This window comes from Opisthocomus hoazin, chromosome 3 (assembly GCF_030867145.1).
Source record: "Opisthocomus hoazin isolate bOpiHoa1 chromosome 3, bOpiHoa1.hap1, whole genome shotgun sequence".
NCBI classification, from domain to species: Eukaryota; Metazoa; Chordata; class Aves; order Opisthocomiformes; family Opisthocomidae; genus Opisthocomus; species Opisthocomus hoazin.
This window is the reverse complement of record NC_134416.1, coordinates 94737010-94750609: the sequence shown is the minus strand read 5'-3', so window position 1 is coordinate 94750609 and position 13600 is coordinate 94737010. Positions and strand designations below refer to the sequence as shown.

Here is a 13600-nt window from a genome sequence, read left to right as displayed (position 1 = left end):
CTATATGTGATAAGTAGGAGGCAAGGAAGATCCAGTCCCACCCTCCGTAAACGGCGGCAGGACGCAGCCCGGCAAAACACTGGCTGGTGCTGGCGGGAGGTTGACAGGGGACCCCAGAGCCTCCCAAACCTTTCCGCACAGACACCGCTTGCGGGCTGGAGGACAGCCCCTGTCGGGGGCATCGCGCTGATTTCCTCTCCCTGGCGTACGAGGAAGACGCATTCACCCTGTTCCCAGGGACCATGAAATTGCGTGTTCTCCTTCCCAGTCACCCACGCAACGGCAGACGGTCTCACCCCCCAACCAGCTGGCCCTCCAGGACCGACGCAGGCTTTATTCCCGGCTGGTGTTTCCACATGGGGAGCTCAGGGGGAGCAGGGCTGCAGAGCAGAGCCTCCGAGATGGCCAGGCTGCCCAGCACAGATGGGGCTCGCCTAGCGTGGGGGTGACAACAGGTCTGCAGCACGGCGGGGGAACGGCCTGATGCTTCCGTGACGAAGCTTTCCTCCGGCTGCCGTCGCTCCGCGCATCCCGGCATTTACTGCACCGTACCGCTTGTCTCAGCACAACCAGGAAACTCCTTTACGGCGTTCGCATTCTTCACTCGCTCAGAGTGGCTCTCTAAGTCTAAACACTAAGGTTTCATGAACATTTGTGGTATTTCGTTTTCTAAAACCGGCCAATACCTGTTATTCTATACTCTTTGTCTAAGAAGCTATTGCTATTTCATGCTCTTTAGAGAAAAGCTGTCTTTGCGGAAAGAAAAATATTTTAAATTAACTCCTTTATGGACCTGAGCTTTGACTCTGCCTTCTCTTGAAACCTTTATCAAACCTACACGATACTTCCAGATGTGCAGAAGTACCTTACTGCCTTCCAAAGACAGTCTTCCCCTTCGTTTCACACACATCTAAAGGCACTTTTATGAATACATGGCTACCCTTCCCCTGTTTCCCAAGCAAATGGTAAACAGGTGTGCCGAGACTTTTTTGTGTGAGCTACAAATAGCAAGATAACTAGGTTTTCTTAAAAAAACAACAAAAAAAAGCCAAATATGCCCTGAAAGGCTGCTTTTACGTATGTATTTAATACATTCAGTTATCTGTCACTTATCCACTTCAGAAAACTAATAACAATGGCTTACGTGCAGGCCTGCCTCTCCAGCAGAAAGAGAGGCAAAACTTCCCCGAGGGCCCAGCTCTGAGCTGTGGTGGCTGCTGGCAGGGTCCCTCGCCATCAGCGGTCGGTCTGTCCACACACCAGCTGCCCCGGAGTCAGGGCCTCACCTGCTACGAGGCAGAAAGGCAAAAGGCCGAAAAGAAAACCCTCGCACGTGTGAGAGGGTGCTACAGGATCAGGCTCAAAAGGTTACGTATCCAAACGCGTGAAGCAACAAAAGCCCGACCGTGAGTCATTCCCGGTTTGCAGCAGCTTGGTTTCAAATTGCTCCCCGTGGAATTTAAGACAGAACAGAAAATAATAGAATTGAAAAATGGGAACCATTTCCACATTGTGGGTTTTTCCCACAGTGGATACAATTTGAATTGCTAATTCACCACCAGATGTGCAACTACAGACTCTGTGACAACCACCCTCTTCCTACGGTACTTAATTATTTCTTCTTGTGACACACTGGGTATGCTACAGGATTATATTTAGCCTAGGTTGAAGGGTTCTCGGTTTTGTTTTTAATGAAAGAACCCTTAGACATGGCTAAATTCAAACCTATGTGGCGTAACATTTAAAATAATTTAAAAGGGTAACCTTCTGAGAGTAATGTTATTTATGAAAACATTAAAGGTGAACTCCTGTCTGCAATAAAGCCCATGGGAGTTCTTCACTGCTTTCACATCCTCCGGAGATTTTCTTTTCTACTTAAAAAGCCTACCAGCAGTTTTTACTAAGTGGCCTTTGTGCCACTATACCTCAGCCACAAAAGTTAAACCTAATTCCACAGCGCAGCAACAGGTGATATAGGAAGAACAATTTTCAGCAGGCAATATAGTTTTTATGTTAATTGCCAAAAAACTACCCAGAACAAAATTGCTTGTATAAACAAAGTATGAGAATTGGAAAAGGTACTGAAAATGATGACAAAACCACTAATTTGGGAAAAAACAGAGCATCATATTAGCTATGTTATCCTACCTGAAAGCTATCTGGTCATACCTGAAATAAGTGTATAGCATGTGCAAATAGGTATCATACCAATTTTAGTAACGGTGTAGTTAACCATTTCCAAAACCATGACACAACAAGCGATGCCAGTTTGGGTACTCTGAATTGAAAAGCCTAAAAAAACCCGACGAATTAGGAGAACCACCTGGGGTTCAGAGCATACCCAGGCCAAGTGCTGGCTGTGTGGACATCATTGCTCCACTCCGGAGTGGCTGACTCTGAGTAGGGTGGACGTGAGCTGAGCCACACACTTGCTCTCGTGCCAGAGATAATTTCCTCTGGCAACGCACACACAACCCATGCTCATCCAGACGGATTTTCTACAAGCAAAAGGCTGCTCACCCTTTCCAAATCAACTTATGTCAAAATTAACAGTGAATTGAGTTGGTGATCATGTATCACTTTTCTTTAGAGGAAGAATCATAGAATCTTAGAATCATAGAAAGTTTTGGGTCGGAAAGGACCCCTAGAGGTCATCTAGTCCAAACCCTCGCAGCGAGCAGGGACACTGCTAACTAGATCAGGTTGCTCAGAGCCCCGTCCAACCTGGTCTCGAATGTTTCCAGGGATGGGGCCTCCACTACCTCTCTGGGCAAGCCGTTCCAGTGTTTCACAACCCTCATTGTAAAGAATTTCTTCCTTGTATCCAGCCTAAACCTACCCTGTTTTAGTTTAAAACCATTACCCCTCGTCCTATCACTGCTGTCTCTACTAAAAATTCTGTCCCCATCTTTCCTATAGGCTCCCTTTAAGTACTGAAAGGCTGCAATCAGGTCTCTCCCGCAGCCTTCTCTTCTCCAAGCTTTTCTCCAGAAAAAAGGGTTTAAATGAAATGCAATTTAAAATAAACCTGATGCACATTAGGCTCATCTGGCACAGTGCAACCAACACCTGTAAAGTCATACAAGAGTTACTACTCAGTCTTACTATCATTCCTCTGTGAAGACTAAGTACTACCAACATGTAACAGCATTACAATAAGTCACCTGATTTTTGCTGGTCTGTGTTACACAATAATCATTACCAAAATGTATAATGAGTCTTTGGGGGTTTTTTTATCTTTCAGTCTATCTCTTCTTGAGCCATACAACAGATTTTGAATGCAATAGTACCTGCTGAAACATCTGGATAGATCCAAACAGATATTTTGGTTACCTGCATTCCTTGTTCAACATTTGTTAGTTTTTATTTCATAGTTTATATTATTTCCAAGCACATACACCAGACCCTGTGACTAAAAGTAATCTGACGACAAGCGGTTCCTGTGTCAGATGCAAAAGTGAATGTTAACACATATTTCAAAATCCTTTTTGAAACGCCCCCTGAAACTCAGCAACAAGCCAGACCAAGTGAAAAAACAGGCAAGTCTCACATCCCTGACAAGGGCACTACCCAGCGAGGGGCTGAGCGTCCCCATCCCTGCCCTTCCACTGCTGACTCTGGTCCTCCAGGAGCCACAGCCCGCACCACCACTCCCAGCGCCTGCAGGGCCAGCGGATGCGAAGGGAGCTCAGAGTTAAACTCTTGATGATGCTGAAAGATGTGGCACTGGGGACCTGCTGTCCCTCGCAGCCGGCATCCGAATCCACCGCTCTTGTGGTGCTTCTTAGGAGACAGCTCTGAGCCCAGTACCTGAGACAGGAACATTTATTCTTTTTTCCCCAGAGACCCTGCCTCGAGACCTAAAGCCTTGATAGACGAAGTACCAGACAACGGCTTGCTGGTACTTAGCCTGGAGATGAAGAATTTGGGAATTCAGGGGCTTTTGGATTGACTTCCTTTCCCAGCACACTTGAAGCGTGGTAGCTCCTACGGGCTACCGAAAGTCAACAGGACCCAGTTTTTCAGAGCAATCAGGTGTTTCTCAGCAGTCCCGCCTGTTTCAACTTCCATTTTCGTCCTGAGAAACAGTACTGGCATACACTTTGTTTCAGGTCAGGCACAAGGCCTGAAACGTGATTTCTACACAGGGTAGTATCCTAATTCGAGGAGCACTCCTCACCCAAAGATTTAAAATACCCCTCAGCCCAAGCATTTGTGCTGCCTTAGGTTCATGGAGAAGCACTACGGAAAACTACATTTTTTTTTTCTGTAGGTCAGAAGTCTTAGCCCTCAAGGAGGGGAAGGTGGAAGAACAACAGTGCCCAGAGATGAGTCACTTCCACTAGCGTGCATGTTGGTGTGTCAGGCATCAGCAGAGCTCTGGGATCAAAACAATGCCGGGGTTCTCCATATAGTCACACGTTCTTTATACATGTCACTGGACACTGACGCTGATTGAACAGCTCAGAAAGGAATGGCTGAATACCACCACAAAACAGCACGGAGCTAGAGCTTGTTTCAGTTTTGGTCTCATCATATCCTCTTTAAAAAAAGACAAAATCTGCTAATGAACATAGATACAGCATGGAAAACCTAAAGAGCAGCAAGAACAGCAACTGCAGGCTTTTGGGATTGTGAACCTCTGTGTAGTGTTGTACTAAAAGAAGTACTCTACTTTTGATTCTGAAGTTGCAGCAGCCCTGCTGCCCACATCCCAGATGTGGGGTTTCTAAAATCACCCCTTTTAAACTTCTTCATACCCAAAATAGCTTTTGAGCTCCAAGTTTTGTGGTTGGTTTCTGCTGAGGAGTGAACTGGAAATAGAACTGAAACTCGAGTGCCCATCCCTTTAAAGAAGTTCCTGCCTTCTCCCTCTCCAGGAAGAAGGACTGAACACCTCTGACAGATTTCAGGCCACACAAACTCTGTCACAGACGTGGTTATACCCTGGAAAGGAGCAGCACGTTCGGCTCTGCCTCTGTGGACTCTCGGTCCAGAGCCAGGCCACCCCTCCATAAGCAATGAGCCCCACAGGAGCGAGCAGAGAACAGCCCACTTCTCTGAGTCCACCCTGAAGCCACCAAGCAACATCAACCAGCAGCTACTTCTGCAGCCCCTTACAGTAATGAGAATTCACAGATCTTTTTGGAGAGGTCCAGTTTTAAGGCACCTTTGACACTACCAAAGCTGTTGTGCGAGATAGCATTGTATGGCGCTGAAAAGCCAGAACTGCAATGCTCACATTTAGAGCAATAGTAGGGAGGTAAAGCAGAACCAGGAAGAAATTACTAAAAATAGCTCGTTTCCTGCTATAAGAAGATACAAGATATCTGGGATAGACAGCAAAGTTTCTTTTCCACATCCCAGGATGCTTCTAGAGCTTTCTTACCCTGTATCAGGCAGCAGTTGAAAACCTAAGTCTTCTACATGGGAGTCTTCAGTCCCACCATAAGCAAGGAGGAGAGCAATGCCATTGTGTTTTTGCACCTCCTTTATTGCAGCATTTAAACCTGACTTTTCTAAAGACAATTGCTCTTCATGGACTTTTCTGAAGCTCCTTTCTCCCTCTGAAGTTCTTTTAAACGTACTCTTTCTTGCACATTCAACATCAAAAGGGATTTTTGTTGGAATTTGCCTATTTATAATATTTATGCATTACTTCCAAATAACTCTTTTAAAATACCAAGCTACAAGAAACCAAATTTTATCTAAATCTTGAATTTTGGAGGGCATTTTATGCCTCAATAAAATTTCAGGGAAAGGATCTTAAGAACCTTTAAGGGAGAAAATTAGTGCTAATATTCCTTCTTGAGTAATTCCTCCATGAGAATATAAATTTTCATTTCCTAATGGCATGAAGGAATTAGCAGTGTCACATTGTGCACTGTGAAATAAACCTGAAAGATTCTCCTGGAAAAACGCGGCAAGGCATCCCAAGGTCACACTTCTTACCTGTGTTACAGACATATTCTATTAAAGACACCATTATAGATGTCATAATTATTGATGACAGATGTCCCATGCACCCAGTCTTGTTAGACTATGATTAGATTTTAAATGCAGCTATATTTTATTACATCTAGAGTCAATCTGTGCTCAGCTGAGTAACCAGGATCTTCCCCGCATCTCTGAGGAGCTCTGCAAGTCCACATACTTGATTTAAGATACTAACGTGAAACACCACTTAAACTAGAACAGAAGATTGCTACAACCTTTACTTCTGGGCTGCCACCAGCTAAAAACATCGCTCCTGTTCCATACACTTTGCATTAAGCAATCTGTCAAAGTTCTTCATGGAAACTTCTCTTCATCCGTTTTTTCTAAAAGCCGCATCCCTTGAAACCAGATTAAACTTGTACAACTTTCTCATCTTGATGAGGTCTTCAAATTTGTATCTATGAATTTTAGTAAGAGTTACGTCTGTTGGCTAACGCTGCTTGTGACACCAAGTCCCTGTCAACTGCATGGAGGATGCGGCAGGTCTGGTCACACGTTTCCAGTAGTCTGCTAAAGACCTGCATTTCCATCCTTTACACCTAAGCCCCCTCACGGCCCTTATTAATTGTTCTCTTTAATCCACAGAAATCATGATCTGTGCATACATGTCTTCTTCAGTTGAGTTACTTCAAAGGATATGTTCTTGTGCCAGATTGAAAAAGGCATTACTGACCTCGCACTTCAGACAAAGGCAGACAGCGAACCTGCTCACGCTCTTCCGACAACGCCTCTGCGCGCCCGTCTGTACCAATCTGGTCCATGCTCTGGTCAGCTCGCTGAATTCCCTCTCAGCCAACAAGCTTCCTATCTTCCATGTTCTCCCTGTTCCTTTCTGATGGCTTCCCTTGAGTTGTAATCACAGTGTTTGAAGGGTTCCCAATTTGTCTTGAGCAGCTTCTGTATTTTGACGTCTACTGTTCCTTGCCTTGCTCACTTCCTTTTTGAAAACACATGGATTTCCAGGGGCTTTTTTTTAGTGCATCTGGGTATTTCTGTACTTTTTTGAAGGATCTAAGCTAGATTACTTTTGCCATTAGGGTCTTTTAAAAACTATTTCCACCTTAAAAAATTCCCTTTCATGGTTTAGTGTCATGATGTTAAGTTTCATTGCAGTCCCTCCCATGAGAATATATTGTACCAGAAAATATGAGGGAACTGAAACTGCCTAGGAAAATACAAAAAAGATTCCCAGCACTGTAGCAGATGACATTCTTCAAATCCTTCTTCTGACGTGGGATGACTTACGCTATGCTGCATGACAACTGACAAGCAGTATGTGCCAGGGAGATCTTTATCCCTCACCACAAAATGCTGCACTCCTCACTTTTTATTGTTACAAGTTAGCATTGTGGAGATAACAAAAATAATAAAAACAGGTAAACGGAGTTTTACACAAGCTCTGGCACTTTCTGTGACACGGTTTTCTGGAAAGACATTATCCAGCACAATGTTGCCTCACCCAAGGGAGCAGGAACTGAACTACTGGCTCCTTGTCCTCCTCAGTCGGCCGCAATTTTAGGAACACAGCCCTTTGGCAAAGGCAAATGCAGGCATCAACTCCACGGAGGATTCACTGCACATCTGTCTGTGAAAAACCCTGCAGGGTAACGCTCCCTAAACAAGCTGAGCTGCCTGAGGCCGTCTCGCTGAGGCCGTATAAAGCGTGTGGGATGCTCTGCCTTGCTGAGGAGCTGTCTGCAGCGTTGGGCGGGGAGACCACGACATGTGTGATGCCTCCAATGCTGTCATGGGTCGAGTAAGGAGACTGGGTGAGTGACGCCGTTCCAAAATGTCCTTTTACCGCCGGCAACACACAAACAAACCTAGGCTGCCTTCAAAGAAACATCCCCATTCGATTCGGGGGGTCGCTCTCTGATGCTCTCCAAGGCAACATGTCCACTTCAGGAGGTACACACGGTGCCCAAATGATGTCTCATGCACTCAGACTCCGCAAACTCTCTCAAAAATCAGCAGAGGGAGGCCCTTTGGCAGGGGTGAGCGGACAGCAACCGCAGCACGAGCATAGCACAGGTGCCTGAATCACCTTCTGGAGAAACCCACTGCTCTCTGCTGAGGAGAGAGAAGCAGGGAAGCCATCTTCCTAATGCACGCACTACACCATGGCGTGAGCCGCCCCCCAGGAAACTTCTCTCCTGCTCCTGTTTCTCTGGGCTTACTTCCACAGTTGGCACAACCCTACATTCCCACAAGCTTTTCAAGTAGGTTTCTAGTCAAGACATCACTACTTTATTTTTGTTTATTCAGTAACAGCAACTTCCAGGCCTTTGCTGCATCACTGTCCCTCCCCAGGTAATTCTTCATTTGCTTTTTGCACTAAGCATCATGAGAGGGGAACTCAAAAGAAAATTAGATCAAGAAGAACACCAATAACCTTCAAAACTCTGCTTTCTTCCTTCAGCAGAAAAAGGAGAGAACAAAAAAACAAACACATCCAGGCCCACTTGGTGACAGAGCTGCAGAACCACCACGCCTCAGAGGAAAACTTACTCCAGAACAGTACTGATCAACAGCATCCTGTGTAAAGCATCAACAGCAAGAGACAACTGTGCTTACGTACGGATTGAGGAATATTTCCTGAAAGGAGAAGAAAAAGCTCACAAGCTGAGCCACATCGATTCTTTTGTCTTCACACCTTTTTAGGGGGCGAAACAAAGATCACAAATATACGATCTCCACTACATAACCGTATACTTACTGCAATAAACTGTTTAATTGCAGATTGGTTCCTAGCTATCCATGGAACTGGATGAAAGATTCACTGAACAATGACACAAAAAATGCAAAGCTGAAAAAGACTACAACAGAGTGTTTTCGCACATATATCAACTCTAAAATACAGAGTTACCGAATATCTACTAATACAGACTATACCACATGGATGGTTAGCACAAAACCTTTCTACGGATAAGCTGCAGTGATTATTTTTAATCTGGTATGAAATGTTCTTGGCCGTCTTTTCTCTCTCTCCCTCCCATCCCTTACTGCCTTCTCTATTGTCATGGCAAATTTCTAAATTTGCTTTCATTCTGTGGTTAGGTAATACCAGATTTTGCAACTCTGTCTTTCTGAGTATATATAAATCTGGTTTCCAGGCAAGATTTAATATGAAGTGGTGTTAAACTTCGGAGATGCAAATACTTGAAATTCTAGAAATGTGGCTAGTAAGGAGGCAAAACCATTTCCCACAGCACATGGAGAAAAGCAGCGTTGTTTTCCAGATCACGCTCTGGTCTCAGCCAGATGAGGAGATTTCACCGGAGACACAATTTTATTTTCTCCTATATACCTGCAAATCCCTCTTTACTGCCAGCATGAGGCAAGTAAATACGTCAGCATTCATGAATGAGAGGCCGCCCTGCATGACCTACAACTGGTATATTATATGTTGTCATAGCTGTTTTCCAAACACTTCAGTGTTGGATTTGGCAAGGAGAGGAAACAAGCGGTACCAAGCCAGTCTGCCGGGACCCCCTACACTGAGAGCAGTGCAACAGGAGGTGCGGGGATCAGCCCTCTGGGGACCCTACGCAGTCAATGGCAGGTAAACTGCTGTTGTCTCGACAGTAATGAAAACGAGAGAGGGAAGGCACTGGTCTTCAGGCTGCATGTGGTGACTAATAAATCGGGTGTTGCGGAGTCTGGTTTACTGCAGGAAGGTGGATTGAGTGAAAACCTGTGCCTGGCGGGAGGTTCTGCAGCTCGCAAACAGAGCATGGGAAAAATACGCTTCTGCAGCTGGCCACTACCCAGCCTTGGCAAACTGACTGAAAAGAGAATTGATGTATTTCGACAAAAAGGAAGGAGGAAAGTAAGTAAGGTGACCTCTGGATCTTACCATTTTCAGCAATAATTCCTTCTGCATCTGAAATTTATACATTTACACTTTAGGGACAAGGTAAAAATTTAAAAACAAAGCAATGGCAAAACTCCAGTTGTTTGCACCCAAATTCATTTAAACAATTTAACCACTAGGCAGCTTCTTCTTCATGTTATGTTTTGTGAGTTAATTACTTTCAGAATCAAAATATGGCATTGTTTTACTACTATAACCTGTTAAATATTCTATTTTGGAAAAAAAAATTTAAATGTGAAGCTGAAACTGTACTGCACATACTTAACAGAGGTTATCAGATCAAGATTGTGAAAATAGTTTACACACTCTGTTGGACAGCCCTGAATTCACCGTCCCACTTCTCAAAAAGCAAGTCATTCTTTCTTCTCTCTCCTGCTGCATGGAAAAGAAACAAAAACTTACAAGAAACAAAAAATCAGCTTATTTCTTCACAATATATAAAAAAAAGAAAGCTTTCCAATAAATGCATGCAAGACAGCATTGTAAACAAACATTATCCAGGTGAAGAAGATGCTGAAAGCCACCAGTACAAGTTTCAGAAACCAAAAAAATTTCATCAGCAGGAGTGGTGTATGTCATTCGTTCAGTTACTTTTTGGCAGTAAAATTAAGTTTTGTTTATGGATAATGTCTAATAACTTTTTATGACATACAAATTCAAAAATACAAAAATTCCACAGGAAGGGCGGTGAAAGACCTGAGCGAAAGTTCCCTTTTGTCGGGTAAGGTTGTCTGCAAAAGGTGGTTTTCCTTTGCAAAACCATGTGACTTTGCCCTGATGTCCTGCATGGGGATGCTGGGGCTGCGGTCACACCTGAAGTGTCAGCTTCCCAGCAGAAAGGTTTCTCCCACCCCACTCACATCTGTCCAGAAAAGACCGGCTGTCCTGCTCTGTACCGCTGTGATTGGGGCACTTCTGCCAGGGAGGCAGAGAGCGAAACTGAGCTCATGTTTCCCACATCGTTCGCGAGGCTTCCAGAAGTCGCTGAGTTACAGGACTTCTTTACTTTCACAAAAAATACAGAAAACAGAATTTGATGTCAAAGTTTAACTTCAGGTCACACGGAATATTTGCTTGAGCAAACTTCTTTTTTTAACAGTATGACAAATAAGAGGAACTTTCAGTCTGGATGCAAGCTACAGCTTTGTTTCTTTGCTGGGAAGCTGGAGAGGTAAAGCAGGGCAACCGGCTTTCGGGGAAGCGGGGTGGGGAAGGGAGGGCTGTCGGACCAGACAAACTCGCTGCGTTCGCAGCCCCGCTCGGATCCCCTCTGCAGCAGGAGCTGCCGCGGGACGAGGGCTGATGCCTGCAGCTTCACAGCCAGCCGCCCAGCCTCTGCCCGCCAGGAAGGCCACCCTTCCCGGAGGGACAGCCGTGGGCACCGGGTCTGGCTATAACCGTACCCCACGCGCGGCAGGGCCAAGCCTCCCGCACCGTCACGCGCTTGAGATGCAGCGCGTCAACAGGCCTCGGCGGCGAGCGGCCATGCAACGCCGGGGCTGGGGTCCAGTTCAGGCCTGGACCTTGCGCACCGCGTAGGCGTAGCCACAGGGTCTTCAAAACCTCCCATAACCTGCGTTTGGATCTCACACGTTGCCGACTAAGAGTGTAACTACACCGTGTGTTGGCCTGAGCAGAACAGTTGACGTAAAACACTTCTACCCCATGCTGCTTGCTCCCACTCCCGTGCCACAGGCTGCTGCTCCCTCGGGTCTGCTAATACAACTTGCTCTGTTTGCCACTTGTGCAGAAGCTTACTGTCAATCAGATCACTAAAAATCTGTATTAAAAACAATCCTTTGGTGGGAAAGTAAAAATACTGTGTGAGAAAAGTCCATCAAGCACATACTTCTAAGGCACAAAAAAAGCCCCTCTCCCAACAGCCCCCAAACCAAAAGACTGCACTATCTTCAGTGCAAAGGCCACTTATTTTACCCAAATGTGCGAGTCAGTTGCCCAACTAAAATCACTCGGACTTTCTTGCAAAACATTCCTGTTGCAGACTAGCTGTAGAAAAGTTTTTTGAGATTGTTTATGCCAACTACAAGTAAAAATTCTGAGGTTTAGTATAAATTGTAGTAATACTAGTGAGAGGAGTTGCTGTTGCTGATCTCCAATACTGCTGCTCATAAATCCCAGTTACACGTCACCCAGGAAATCGAGTTTCCCAAGTTTTCACCTTCTGATTTAGCGCAGATCACTTCTGTCCCTGCAATTAATTAACAGGCAAAACCTGAATCACCAACCTTGTGCCGACACCAACACAAAACCCAGTAACAGCTCACCACCAACAAAACAAACACCAGGAGAACTCAGAAAAGTCTGATTTTAGCACAGCAATACCCTGAGCCCTGCTTGGCATCCTAGGAACCGGGAGCAAGCTTACACTATTTTGGGGGGTAGGGGGTGGGCAAGCTAAAGGAAAACAAAAAGAAAAGAAGGAGAACAGAAACTTTGAACAGTTGTCCCTATTCTCCAGGTGAGAAACACGCAGGGGATGGATGGGCCGCCCAGCGAAGAGGCAGGTTTAGCCCCGCCGGACACACCGGTGAGGAGTGAAGACCCTCTAGCTCTCTCTCTCCCCAGCGAAGCGCGGGGAAGGCAGACCCAGCTCCGAACCGGCGGTGGCAAAACCCCAGCCTTTCTCCCTCCCCGCAAACAGGGCCCTCCGGGGCGAAGCTTCGCCCTCTCCTCCGGGTCCCGACCCCGCAGCACCGGGTCCCCAGGGCCCCTTCAGACGGCAGCGGTGCCGCCCAGCCCGCGCCCGACGGCTCTGCCCAGCGGTGCCGGGGGGGTGCCGGGGTCCCCGGGGATGCTCACCCGGCGGTTGCGGTCGGTCTCCCGCACCTCCTCCTCCTCGGGGCCCTGGCGGATCAGCGCCCTGAGCACGACGGCGTTGTTGGTGCAGCAGGCTCGGAAGAGGCTCAGCGCCTCGGGGCTGCCGCCCCGCTCCAGGGACCAGCGGTCCTCCTCCTCCTCCTCCTCCTCCTCCTCGTCCTCCAGCCCTCCCGGCGGGTAGAACGAGTCGTCCGAGGCGATGCTGCAAGTGTCGGGCAGCTCGGAGAAGTCCTCGTACTCCTCGCAGTCCTCTTCCCCGTACTCGTACTCCTCCTCCTCGTCCTCCTCCTCCTCGCCCAGCCCCTCAGCGGCAGCCCCCGCCGCTCCCTGCTCGGGGCCGCTCTCCGCCTCGCCGCCGGGCATGGCCGCCGCCGGGCAGACCCGCTCCCCGGCCCGCGGCTCCCCGTCCCCCGACAGCAGCACCATGGCGGCCCCGGCGCCGGGACGCGGGAGCTCAGGGCAGCTCCCCCCCGCAGCCCCCGCCGGCAGCCGCGGCTCTGCCCCGGGCAGACGGGCGGCGGGGGGGGGGTGGGGACGGGACCCCTCCGCCTCCCCTCACGCCAGTTCCCGGCCCCTCCCGGCCCAGGGCATGCCGCCGCCCGGGGCTTCCCGGGTGAGGGGGGGGCCGGGCCCGCTCACCGGCGGCCCGGCAGAGCGGCGGCTGCGGTCCGGGGCAGAGGCGCCGGGCGGGCAGGGCAGGGCAGGGGCCCCGCTCCCGGCCACTAATCCGCTCAGCATCGCTCCGGCGGGCCGGGCCGGCTTAGGGCGCGCTGCCGGGGGGGAGCGGGGGGGAACCGGGGTCTTACTTAAGGTGAATAACTCGTTAGATGGCGTACGGCAGCCTGGACAGCCGGCCAGCTGCGGAGGTGCCCGGCACAGAGCTTCTACGGA

At 47.9% G+C, this 13600-nt stretch overlaps 1 protein-coding gene across 1 annotated transcript in view; it reads right to left on the bottom strand.

Moving 5' to 3' along the window:
• ANKRD33B (ankyrin repeat domain 33B) overlaps positions 1–13135 on the bottom strand; it is a 51101-nt gene extending 37966 nt beyond the window's left edge. The window contains exon 1 of the mRNA XM_075415316.1: positions 12692–13135. Coding sequence (XP_075271431.1) covers positions 12692–13135 — 444 coding nt within the window. The remainder of the gene's footprint in view (positions 1–12691) is intronic.
• Positions 13136–13600: the final 465 nt, after the last annotated feature.